General features: G+C 38.8%; 1 protein-coding gene across 2 annotated transcripts in view; it reads right to left on the reverse strand.

The window, feature by feature from the left end:
* The window catches only part of TBC1D5 (TBC1 domain family, member 5), a 298,599-nt gene that overhangs the window by 152,709 nt on the left and 131,849 nt on the right, over nucleotides 1–14,041 (reverse strand). For both annotated transcript variants that reach the window (XM_009329508.1, XM_009329507.1), the window contains exon 3: nucleotides 13,967–14,033. In XM_009329508.1, the coding sequence (XP_009327783.1) occupies nucleotides 13,967–14,033 (67 nt within the window). The remainder of the gene's footprint in view (nucleotides 1–13,966; nucleotides 14,034–14,041) is intronic.

A 14,041-nucleotide genomic window follows, 5' to 3' on the forward strand; every position in this document is an offset into this window, starting at 1 on the left:
TGCCTGGTCATTTCACTGGCTCCCTACCTCCGATACATCCTCGCCTTCTGCAGTGAGCTGCCTACGATTGTTTACCACAGTTCTGTCTCCTTTAAATACAACGTATGGTATATAGCAGACACAGCTTGAGAAAAATCTGGCCCTTTCTTTCACAGTCATTTATACTTCAGTAACTACAGTATATTATGCCTATCTAAATAACCCTCCTGTTTCTATCATGAATAATATTCTTCGTTTGCCATTGTAAATTTTGTAGCATCATTGGCCATTATAACTACTGCCAAGCTGCCTCCCTAAGGTAGCGATGCTTCAAGAGTGACACATTCCCCTGCGCACACAACAGGTCAGACTCCGAAGCTATTCACATTGTTCTGCAAGCGGATGACATTCCCACAACGTCTTTGAAAATGCCAGTATGTCAGCTGAGTTAGCAAAAGGTTTCAACCAGTGTAACTGTGAATAGGAAGAACAGAGAGGAATGAAACTCTTCAGGTTATTTTTTTCACTAACTGCTCGGAGTGATTGCTACACAGTAAGAAAGTAATTTCAACACTTCTTAAATTGTATTAGTGCGGATACTATGCTTTGTCTTTTTTTTTTTTTTTTTATTTGTAATGCAATTCCAAACATGTTTTGAACAAAATTACATTTAAAACAGCCAAAAGAAATTTGGCAAGATCATATCTTCTCTGCAGCCCCCCTTGGCTGCTGGGATCACTAAAAAGAAAAGTTATGAGCAACTGAAAAAAAAGACTTGGAAGCTGGAATCTGCTTCAGTTTTAATAGAGCTGAATGATACCTAAAATCCTTTCTGAACAGCATTCACTAATTCATTTCTCAAATATTTTGAATGAAGGCTACTAAATTAAGCCTTACAATTCTAGAGACTGTTTCAATAATGAAAAGGTTTCAACCAGTGTAACTGTGAATAGGAAGAACAGAGAGGAATGAAACTCTTCAGGTTATTTTTTTCACTAACTGCTCGGAGTGATTGCTACACAGTAAGAAAGTAATTTCAACACTTCTTAAATTGTTTTAGGGGGGATACTTATGCTTTGTCTTTTTTTTTTTTTTTTAATTTGTAATGCAATTCCAAACATGTTTTGAACAAAATTACATTTAAAACAGCCAAAAGAAATTTGGCAAGATCATATCTTCTCTGCAGCCCCCCTTGGCTGCTGGGATCACTAAAAAGAAAAGTTATGAGCAACTGAAAAAAAAGACTTGGAAGCTGGAATCTGCTTCAGTTTTAATAGAGCTGAATGATACCTAAAATCCTTTCTGAACAGCATTCACTAATTCATTTCTCAAATATTTTGAATGAAGGCTACTAAATTAAGCCTTACAATTCTAGAGACTGTTTCAATAATGGTAACACCGTGTAATATCAACAAGCTATCAATTCTAAAAGGATAATTTTTAAAATCATGTAGCCCTACTCTGTAAACTAATAGCTATGAGCCTTGTTAACCCGGGCTTGCAGAAAACTCATCGGTCAAAGTGAAATGAGCAATGAAGATTGGAACTCAAGTCTACCACATTCCATTTGCTTCACTGAAGTGAAAGACTTCAAGAGCCAATTGGAACCACTTAAACTATGAACAAGCACATGCAATTGTTTTTAATCAAACTAGAAAATTAAATGCATAATCATGTGTTAATACCACTTTTAGGTTGTACAATTAAAATAAAGGCAAATGCCAATGCTAATGTTTTCTGCTTATTTTGTACATTTTTCATTTCATATTCTTATTTAAATATCCTGTCTAATACACTATCGTACATATTGTAAAGTTTTCATAATATAAGGCCTGCATGAGGAAAAAATAATTGGATTAATGTTTCTTTAAGAAACTTAATTTCACATGCTGTATCTATGCAGCAACCGTCCAATGTAAAATATTTATTCGCTTGAGTTAGGGACAGTTGCATTACTTAGAAGTGGGAAAAGTGCTCAATATGTACAAATGAAAAAGCAAGCAAATCAATGGAAAGGACAAAGGTTGCAGATTCATTCTGCAAGGTTTGTTCTTAGTTCTCATCTGTTCCTTTCCATCTTTTGAAACATGCATTTGCGTCATAACTACAAGAGTTTGAATCTGTCTGCAAAAGAATTTTATACTGGGGTCCGCTCTAATACACACACTTTCTTGCTTATAAGAAATGAGTTTGATCTCCTAGCAAACCATATATAAGCATATTTATTCTCCTCTTTCTTTCCAACAGGACGTGTTTTGTGGCTCTGATGCTTGCTAAGACAATTACGAACATTAGATTTTCAGAGATAAAAGTCCAAAGACTTGGAAGAGAAATGTCTCTGATGACACACTGTAAGGAAGAGAGCACAACATGCAGGACTTTACATCAGAAAGTCTAAGTAGAATTTTACATGCACTTAAATACCATTTTTGAAAAGGTATTTAAACCCCTGAGGTCTAGCATCTTAGTAAAAGACACTGGAATGCCACTATGGCACAGCTCTAGAGGAACAAGCAGTTGTAAACTCTTTAAGAGAGTGACACCAATAATGTAACAAGATGCCTAGAAAATAATTCTGGAATTCAAATAGTAGTTCCCAGAGTTTTACTGAGGCAACACTGAGCTGTGGTAGCGCTGGGGAGAGGTAACAAAGACTTTCTTCCACTGATAGCCAGTAGTGGAACATCAGCCTCTGGCTTTGCTGCTAAATTTTGATCTGCAGCATAATGGCAAAACAAATGCATCAGCATAGATACACAGAAGAATGCAACTGTAGCCCACCTAAGCTCATCACAAAATAGATACTCTATTCAGAAGAGGAAGAAATACAATTGAGGAAGAGTGGTACAGCACAGACAGTGATCACCACTAGTTAACTTCCGCATTTACCTATTTACAGGATAAAGCTGCTGAAGTGCACAAATGCAGATCCTTCCAAAGCTTAAAGCTAGTGTAAGAAGCATTTTTGTACCACGATGTTCAGACAACATCAAACTCTGTGGAAGACACTAAAACCCATAGAAATGTAAAAATGTGAATAGCCACATCAAACTACAAACTCTGTCACTGAAAAAGGGCAAAGATTCAGTTCTGGGACTGCAGGGGCTCCAACCTACCAGGTCCATAATATTACTGGACCATAATAATACCAGGTCCATAATTACTGTCCATAATTATTTCACTTTCAGTTGAAACTGCAGGTAACAAAGAAACCAGTATCTACCAGGTCATTAGACAGTGGGTTTAGTTATTTTATCTCATGCATTTTTAAAATATTTTATGCCAAGATTTGAAACCCCTTTTTTTGTGTCCATGATGAAACAAGACCAATTCAATATTTACAACAACATTTAGATAACAAGGAATGTTTCTCAGTTCATGAAAGAATACTGCAATACTATTGAAAGGTGTGAACATTTGCATACATATTTGAGATTTCAAACTAAATCTTGAGCTTATTCTACCCTCTAGACCAATATTGAAGGATAAAATGAATAGTCTCATAGTGATCCAAAGAAAACTCTTGAGCAGTGCTGCTAGTATTGGCAAAATCATCTAAAACAAAATGGTGTGCGTGCTCCCAGAAAAGCCAATTTCACTTTTTCATACCGTTTTATGTTAATCTTCAGAATGTGCTTTTTAAAATGTTGAGACCCAAAATCAGCTCCCCAGAGGCACCCAATGAAGCAACAGGCTACTGAACAGACCATCAGAAAGAAAACAAATTCTCGAATTATTGTGTCATATGTTTCGCAATATGAGGTCTTTATTGATAGGAACATCAATAAGTGAATGTAGCATCTACACTTAAATAGAGGCAACAGTTCTTTTCAAACATACTGTATAAATGCAAGAAACATGCATAGTTTGTATTATTTATTATGCCATAAAATGAACATTTGAGAAAAAAGTGAGGCAATGGCCAGGAATGTAATGAAAACAGAGTTAATTCTATAAAAACGGGGAAAAAACAATTGAAAGGTAGTATCAAGTAATAAGCAGTAAGTTTCTAAAACAAAACCATTTCTGAAACACATGGATTTTTATTTGCTACCCTGAAAATCCACTTGACAGCCTTAATGTGAAGGTTTATCAGTATGCTTGGAAAATATACGTTTTTTCCTCTGTTTCTCGAACTCCTGCCTCAGGATACGAGGCAGAGTTAACAGCCATGTAAGTGTGAATACGCATGGCTGTGCTGCTGGGAGGCTCAACATTCAAAGGCCAGATATTTCTAAACAGTTCAGGTTTCATCCACTTTTGGCTGACATACAGTTAAAAAGGTTTGCGTGAAGAAAGGTAAAATCACTTTCTTAACGTAAGCATTCCAGCAAAAACTTCAGGTTATTACCTAGCTATGCTCTTTAAGCTACCGGCATGTGTGTAGTACAGTCTAGGGAACTGAAATAAGGCTGCACTGGCAGCAGGACGCTTTGCCAGCACCTCTCGTAACAGCACTGGATCTGAGGCAGAACCCCAAGATACCTTTCTCCACACTCCAAATTGTCCACTTTGCCTTGGTGGTTCTCAGCCAAAGAGCCAGGTTTGGCCATGGGAGAACACCTAACTTCCAACCCTGTAATTGTTTAGTTTTTGTAGTAGAATTCTTGTTACAGTCATTTCAAAGTCTAAATTTCATCAGCTCGTTCTCCTCTACTCGTTACTTTATGTGCACATTTACAGAATGGTGAACTAAAATTTAGGTATTATGTTCAATTATTTTTATTTTTGCATTGTAACTGATTTGCCAGTTGCAGAGCCAAGGCTTTCTAGTTTGAATCCCCCCCCAACACATTTGAAATCCTTTGCACGTACAGGCAGAACATTTACTTTCTCGCTGTCCTGACTGAAGTTCCCTGGGCAAGGCAGGCCTTCTCGCCCCACCCAAAGCCTGCCATCTAAATGCTGGGCACCTAGTTTAAGCAAGGTGGCTAATCTTCCTCTATAGCAAAGGGAGAGATACAAACACACAGTGAGGGAGAGTCACCCAATAAACTTTTAAACGTTTAATGTTAGTTCCCTCCACCTTTTTAGTTATGATGCACGCTGCGGAGAGACTGTATCTGCTGCTGCCTTGTAACTGGTATTTCCACCATCAGATTTTTCCCTTCTGCTAATTCATACCCACAGCTAACCAGAGCTGTGTGAATTTTGTGTTCACATGCATGCAGCTGTGTTATAGGAACAGACATGCATTCTTTAAGAAAAAGTTAGAGCTTCCTGTAGTACATAACAGAAGTTAAACGCTACAGCTCTACAAATCATCAAACTAATAAATGGATGTAACAAGGAGACTGGAGATACTTTTCGCAGGAATATGCCCCAAAATGATTCTGTACTCACACCTGACTAGTTAGAGCAGGTCTAGAACTGGCGTAGTCATGACGATATTTAAAAATATGCACCTGATTCAAAACTCGGATGATTTTATGATGTGCAGGGTGACGAATGCAAAATTCTACTTAATATTGTTAATTCCATCTTAACTTTGTAAATCCATCTATTTTGCATGCAACAACATAGGAAAATGAGTGATTTCATTATATAACTTTAATCTCTTGAACTGACTAGCTTTTATTACCATCGTTAAAAACCACGTAGTCTTCTAAAAGCAAGTCTTTGCTCTTTACATTTATTTCAATTGTACATTATTTTGAGACAGCTTTTGTCTTCAAGCTTCTTTGGATTAAAAACTGAAATTCCTCAAACCTGCCATCTTGTATTCAAGTTTTACATACAGTTCTAGGTCATGGTGTTTTTAAAAAAAAAACAAAATGAAATCACTGACCAGATGCATTTTGAACAGAGTGTAAGAAAATCAAGCCATCTGGTTTAACCTTCAATAGTTCTGTTACAAAGGTGTAGCACACAACTCTTCCATTTAAAATCCCACTGACGGCACTGAGCTAGTACTGAGCAAAGAACTGATCCTCTCCAGGTTCTCTTGCTGCTAAACTCAGCCAACAACTCACTCCCAGTTCTGTGGCAGATGTTCTTGCTTTATGTCACTGCGCATCCCATGGACTAGAAGCTAATGCCAGTATGTTTAAGATCTTTAGCACCAAGGAAAGTATGGTGCCATTCACCTGTCAGTGTTAGTCACGTTCCTGCAAAGGTGATACAAGTTCTGAGTTTTAAATGAATGACAATGATGAAGTTCATTGCATTACTTAGACTGACTGACCTTCAGAACTTTTAATAAATATTTCAACTTCATTATTGCCAGATATGGTGTTAGAAGGAAGAATCGTGAAAGGTTTGGGGGCCTGTCCAAGGTGAAAGGTTTGGGGGCCTTTTTTCTCCTGAATATCACAAAAGCAATCCCGTTGGGTTCCTTTCTTTTTTGTCAAGTTTATGAAAGGACTAACGGTGCTTACAAAAAAGGAAAATATTCATTCTAAAAAAAAGGAAGAAAGAACAAAATACTTCTGAATTTTCTGTAACCTGACATTCCTGATCTCAAATGCTATGCTGCTCATGCCATTCACCCTAGCACTGAATCTTTGCTTAGAAAATCATGCTTTTCACTGATACAGACATTCTTTCTTCTGCTCTTGCCACAGGTGTTTCCTCCTTCTGATTTAGAACAAACTAATTCAATTTTTAGGATTTTGAATAATAGGGTTTACAGAATCACAAAATGGTTGAGGTTGGATGGGACCTCTGCAGGTCATGTGGTCCAACCCCCCTGCTCAAGCAGGGCTACCTACAATTAATTATCCAGACAGCTTTTGAATACCTCCAAGGAGAGCGATGCCACAAGCTCTCTGGGCAACCTGTGCCAGTGCTCAGTCACCCTTACAGTAAAAAAACATTTCCTGATGTTCAAATGGAGCCTCCTCTGTTTCAGTTTGTGCCCATTGCTTCTGGACTTGTTGTTGGACACCACTGGAAAGAGCCTGGCTCTGTCTCCTCTATACCCTCTGTTCAGATATTTATAGACTTTGATAAGATCCACCCTGATCCTTCTTTTCTACAGGCTGAACAGTCCTAGTCCTCAGCCTTCCCTCATAGGAGCAATGCTCCAGTCCCTTCATCATCTTTGTGGCCCTTCTCTGGACTCCCTCCAGTAGCTCCATCTCTCTCTTGTACTGGGGAGCCCAGAACTGGACACAGTACTCCAGGTGTGGAGTAGAGGGGAAGGATCACCTACCCTGACCTGCTGGCAACACTCCTCCTAATACACCCCAGAATCCTACTAGCCTTCTTTGCTGCAAGGGTACATTGCTGGCTCATGTTCAACTCGATGCCCACCAGGACCCCCAGGTCCTTTTCTGCCAAGCTGCTTTCCAGCGCCCAGCAGATATTGGTGCCTGGGGCTCTTCCTCCCCAGGTGCAGGACTTTGCAGTTCTCTGTGTTGAACTTCATGAGGTTCCTGTCAGCCCATTTCTCCAGCCTGTCAAGGTCTCTCTGGATGGCAGCACAACCATCTAGTGTATCAGCCACCTCTCAGTTTTGTGTTACCTGCAAACTTGCTGAGGGTACACTCTGCCCCATCATCAAAATCATTAATGAAGATGTTAAACAAAGCTGGACCTAGTATTGACACCTGGGGTACACCACTAGTTACCAGCTGTCTAGACTTCGTGCCACTAATCGTAACCCTCTGAGCCATTTTTCAGCCCACCTCACTGCCTGCTTATCCAGCCCATACATCAACAGCTTGTCTATGAGGATCTTATGGCAGACAGTGTCAAAGGCCTTCCTGAAGTCCAGGTTGACAACATCCACTGCTCTTCCCTCATCTACTAGGCCAGTCATTTCATCATAGAAGATTATCAAGTTGGCCAAGCACCCCTTCGTGAAGCCATGCTGACTACTCCTGATGAACCTTCTTGTCCTTCATGTGCGTGGAAACAGGTCCCAGGATCAGCTGCCTCATAACCTTCCCAGGGATCAAGGTGAGGCCGACCAGTTTGCTGGGTCCTCCTTCTTAACTTTCTTGAAGATAGGAGTGACTTTTGCTTCCCTCCAGTCCTCAGTCACCTCTCCCAGCTGCCATGATTGTTCAAAGATTATTGAAAGTGCAAAAGTAAAGGAAATCCATAATGAAAAACACTTAAAACATTAGTAAAGGAAAATATGACATCAGCTGAATATGGCGTCAGTGGTACACATGCTAATTTTCATGTACAACAGAATAAATCAAGCGTAAACCAAAATGTTCGCTTCCTAAACTACCATTCTCCCTTCCATAGTCTCCCGTCATGTACTAACTTTTTCCTTTTTGCTACCAATCTGTCAAGAAGCATTCTGCCAATAAAAGATGCTAGCACTCAATCCTTCCTTTCTGATTCTCTGTTCAGAGCATCTCAGGCTTTAAGTAAATTTGTTAAATTTGCTTTCCCCTATTTTCTAAGGGATCACACCGCATACAAACAGAAAGCAAGCCTATATTACTGTTTCCACCTCTTTAGAAAGTAACATAACTTTCACAGGAAAGGTTCAAAAAAATCCACAATTTATATCTGTTGAAACGTGTAGATCTTAGAAAAAGTATACTGCATATAGGATTTCAGTTCCTCAGTAACAACTTTTTCTTTCTTGTCTTATGACATCCTTCATAAATTCCTTAGGACACCAGGCAAGGAGTGCAGAGTGGATCAGCTGTGGAAGGAAGAAGTCAATAAAAGAAGTTTGACAAGATGGAGTGGAAAGTATATAAGGGTCCTTAAACAGGAAAAGAAAGGAAAGTAATTTTGAAAGAATCCAGAGAAAATCAGAAATCTTCTAAGCTCTCAGTTGGTGTGACAGTGATCTTGGATTTGGAGAAAAAAAACTGTTGGAGGAAACCTGTGATCAGTGCAGAGAGTCACCTTCTCTTGCTGGAAATATGAGATTTGCAAGATGGAGTTGCTAACTTCTTCACAAACAGGGACAAAATGAGAGTACTGGCAGAGACTACTACATCCAGAGAAAGACTATAAGCACGTAATCTTTCAAAAGAATAACAAAATTCAAGGAGAGAGTTTACAGGCCCTCAGACAAAATTAACTTGTAGTGAAAAGGCCTCTCTGCACATAAATGGCATCAACCAAGCTGGTGTCTAGCAAATGGTTCTAGGTAAGACAAAACAAACATGGATGCCAGCTTTACTGCTTCCTTGTGGAAAAAAAGGAGGGATGCCAGCGCTGAGAATTCTCCTTGCAGAGCAGAGGCGCAGTGCCACTTCACTGCTTCATCTTCTACTCCCAAATTTTTATATCTCGAAATATTTGAAAACCCCAATAGAAACAAGCTTGTTCTTTACAGCTCTTGATTATGTGTGTACACATAGTGGACAAAGTTAGGAAAAATAGGTTATAATTGCACAGGGGTGGCTTAAAAGTAAAACAATAAAGAAACACCACCTGTGTATGAACAACACTAAATAGACTTGTGTAGATGGGAATGGGCTGTTTCCTAATGGATTAAAACAAGAGTTTTCCACAAGGTGGAGGTATACAAGTTGCCTACATTTTCACACTACATTTAACATGTAAGGACAGAGGCTATGTAGCCATTTCTGGCTCAGCTGCCAAGAAAAGCCATAGGTCAAACAGGAATTAAACTAGTTTCACTATCCACTTTTGGGAGGGGGTAGAAACAGGGAGGAACAGCTTGCACCCCTTGCCGTCCTTCTTCTGTATGCTCAGTATCAGTCCTGTGGTTGTTGGCTGGCACACAAGAAACATGCCTCAGCCAGCAGGACCACATTGCCTTTTTGCAGTAAGAAAGAAAACATCTGGTAAGCAGAATCTGTGAGAAGTCAGGGGAAGAAAATGGAATAAGAAAATCTTTCTTACACTAGATTTTCTGCCTATTTGAAATATCAGCAGAAAGAAGAATATACATTGTCTACACAACCCACAACTTTGAGCAATCATCACTTGTCATGGAGTTTAAGCCACACAGGAAAGAACTTTATCTTGATACATGGGGTAGAAATTAAACTTATATACAAGTGCAGAGATGTATTAAGAAATTATCCAGCATAGTAGTCATGGGTCTCTGAATCATAAAGTAAGTTAACAACACAAGTATGAAAAGTGAGCTTTTTTTAGGCTATATTTTTATTAGACGCAGTATTAATGTATGAATCCACCTTGGAAGAAAATAAGTGTCCTTGAGATGTTAGATTCTATCAGCCAAATTGAATGTCTGCATCAATGGCTCTCCCTAAAAGTCATAATTAGGTCATTAAAGTATATTTAGAAAAATAGCCTGTAAAATAAAGTTAAAAAATACTCACCTTCATTTTATTTCATAGGTCACTGTTATACCATCTAATAAGATAATTAAAAACATGCAAGCAGCTGGTACTGAGGCTAAACAGATTAATGTAATAGTCTGTAGTCATATGTGCTGGCAAGGGGTTCACCTCTTTGGCGAGGAGAAGGTCAGCTGCCCTTGGGAAGGCAGGAGAAAGACAGTATTTCTACTTTCCAGTGGCACTGCATTGCAGATACTGAAGCTAGAGACCCACACCTACTTTTCTTTTCTTTTTAGTGAAGTCCGGCCAATTTGCACATCCAGAAAAGGCTTTAACCACAGCAAGAAAATTATAAAGTAGAGCAGAGCTCAAATATTTTCCTCAAGTTTCTTATGTTTTAAAGATGACAGTTACTATATGTCTAAATCCTTGTTCAAATTTTTCTAATAGTGAACTTCAAATTTTGGTGACATAGTTCTAGGAAATAATTTTCATAGTTTCTTGTTAGTAAAGCTTCTTCTCAAGTACACAAAGAATACTTCCATCATAGCCTGAAGACCAACTAGAAAATTCTCTGTGACCTGACAGGACGCATTCACAAGCTCACAGAATATTTAGAAATATGCGCCAGTCACATGTGCTTTTCACTCACATTACTTACAAACTTTATGACCTAAAGGGAAATGCTCACTATGTGAACATAAGCAGCATTAAATTTGTGCTGTGATCAACACAAGCAAGAGCCACAAACTCTAAGGTGACACCATCATATTAAAAATAAACCCACACAAATAGTTCTGGAGCATTATAAATATATCAAAGGATAATGATCTGACATCCTTTATTATTACATACACACACACTTGGAGTCTTGTACTGGATAGTGTAAAATTGTCCTTTAAAATAAAAAGTGTTGGAATCGAGTAACACACCACCCCCCCGCCCCCCGTTGATTTTATTGTGGTAAAAACAATATACTCTTAAGAGCACTTCAATAGCAAAACACATTCACATTCAAATATTTTTAAACATTTGGAGTTGCCTCTTCTCCTAAATAGATTGTAAAGAGACTGCCACTGATAAAACATTAAGCAGCTTTTGTTTCAGTAAAAATTTCCAGTAGAATTTTGCATGTATTAGCCTTCTGCAAGCATGGCATCTACCATGATCCAAAGATGCATTTGCCTCTTTTAGGGCTAAAATTCACTAGCCAGTCTGTTTTAAATACAATAGACTGAAACACATCGGGTAAAAAAGACTATCATCAGTTTTATCAAGTTACTAACTTACTGAAACAATATTCATTGACAGTATCCTAAAATAAGTCCAAATCTCTAATGAGTCCTTAAAGAAATAACAACCATTTACCATCGTTACCTTTCAAGGTAGTTTAAGATTCACTTTTCATCTTTCATAAGGTATTAGCTGCTCATTTTTATTTAACATGCAGCACAGAACTGTAACTATCAACACAATATTCAACCCAACTAGCAAATTTACAGTCAGTCTCATTGTATGATGGGACTTACTTGCCACTGAGCAGAAAATATTCATTTCATACCTTAAACATTGTAATACTACTTAATAACAGTGCTAGCTTGCCAACCATTAAAAGTCAGAGGTTTCTTTTATATACGTATGTGTATATACACAGAGACATATATACACGGCACTATCTTGCTTCATCATCTTGCCTCTAATTATAACAATAATACTCTGGCAGTGGTATATGGGACTGCTTTTAAAATATTAATTAACTTCAGTTTTGTAAGTTGGGCTGTAATCCTCTTTGACAGGATACGATTATTATTCAGTGGAAGTCGTAGCCAACGTCGTATTTATTATATGCACTTTGGACTAAGGAATATGGGGATACAAAGGCCAGCTTTAACCTCCTCTTATTTGTGGAACATTAAAGATGGCTGAGGATTTCCTACAGTTCAGGCTGGGCTAGTTTAGCACCCTGGATTGGCTCATTGAGAGATGAGTGCCACTGGATGAGTGGAGAAGGGGTAGGAAGAAAGGGTCAGACCCCAGCTTACACTCTTGTGGAATTAGAGCCCAGCTGAAGCTGGCTTCTTCTTCAAGTTTTACCTTGGCAGATACAACAGGTGGGGCTCTTGAGTTAATGACTTTCAGGTATAAGTGTCCTGGAATTAATGGCAGAGTGAGCTCTCAACTCCTTCGTTTTGCTGATCTGGCTAAATTCTATCTTGCCTATTTTTCAGAGACTGCTTCATGGTCTCTGTATCTCCATATGCTCCTCGCCTAAAAAACATGAAGATTATTCTGGGTGGTATTTTTGAGCCCTTCTTTTAACTTAGATGGTATGTTGCATACATTAAAGAACACAAATATGACAAGAAATCGAGTCAGGCAGAACCCTGAAATGGATCTGCTAACGTATTTTTCTCAAAGTGAACACGCTAACCACCCTCGAAGGGTTTTATGTCATCACAAAGTAGGTTTCATTAGAGCAGACTTACTAGAATACAGAAAATTGGAAGGATTTGTAAATCAATCCTCCCCTGTCCCACTGTGTCCCTGCAGGCACACCTTTTCTTCCCAGCCTTGCTCTCAGTCCAGAAGCTTCCTCTGGGTGTTTTAATCGCAACAAGCTCTTCGCTGTTCTCTCTAGGTCCTTATGAAAAGTCTTTCTTTTCAATGTCCTCAGGACCAGGCTGTTTGCTCCCTGCTCTTCTCAGCAATCTCTCAGTCTCCAGCCTGCAACAGGTTCTCCAGGCGTTGTGTCCCTCCCTGCCACCCCGCACCTGAAGGCTCCTCATGCCCAGCACAGCTCACTGCCTGCAAGACGGTGGAATGTTCCCCACCCAGCCGGCTGCAACCAGGACAGGGCAAACAGGCAGGTTTCTACTGCCGGCCTGCCTACACCTCTTTGAAGTACAGACTCCAGTGGACAACGAATAAAAAATGAAAAAGATGCCATCCATCATAGTTCACTAAATGAATCCAAAACAATCATGTGGTAAGCTTGTTTTGTTTTGCCATACTTAAGCATCAAAATCAGATGCAGTCATTCTGGTGAGCACAAATCTTACTATTAATTTACCAGTCACAAGGACAAAGATTTAGCATTTGTAGCAGAGGCAGTATTTTGCTGGCTGAAAGATGAAACTACACATCTGCTGATCACCCTTCTGTGCTTTCAAGTACAAGACACCCTCTGGTACGTACCCAAGCAAGACTCCAGCTCAGTGACAGTGCTGCAAGAAGTAGCGCAGCATCATTTTTCTTTAACTGGTGTTTACTACCAACAGAATCGAAATATTATTTTCCTGCCAGAAAACCTCAAATTTAACAAATTCTGGCTTTGGTTTTTGACCTGAAATAATGAGCGAATAGAGTTCCATGTGGTCCATAGATCCAGTTACTTTGGAGGAGATCAGAAAGGTGATCCCTGGCGAGTTAAATATTTCAACAACATTTAGGTTAGCTGCAGTGCGTTTAGGTGCGAATTTCAACTTTATGGCTTACTTTGGAGAAAAAAAAAAACAACAAAACAACCTTAAAAATATTTAGGCTTACAAACATCCTGTACTTTCATTAGTTAAGCATTTTGAAAAGCTTTCTCAAAAAAATAATAATCCAGAAAACAACTTTTCAGATCATTCCTTAATTAAACCCTTCATGTCCTTTAGTCTACTGAGTGTCGCAATTTAGATTGTACAATACTCTTAAAATATACAGACCTGTTCTTTTGCTTTAAATAGATTATGCTGTTTATTATATTCAAACTTTTTAAAATTAGAAAATAAATACAAAAAATTACCAACCTGTAAGAAATAAATGTTCCATCAGAATCTGAGGTGTGGTGTGTGCTTCCATTTTCATTTGATCCTCCTAACACA

The sequence above is a fragment of the Pygoscelis adeliae genome, unplaced genomic scaffold, assembly GCF_000699105.1.
Source record: "Pygoscelis adeliae isolate BGI_AS28 unplaced genomic scaffold, ASM69910v1 Scaffold8, whole genome shotgun sequence".
NCBI lineage: Eukaryota > Metazoa > Chordata > Aves > Sphenisciformes > Spheniscidae > Pygoscelis > Pygoscelis adeliae.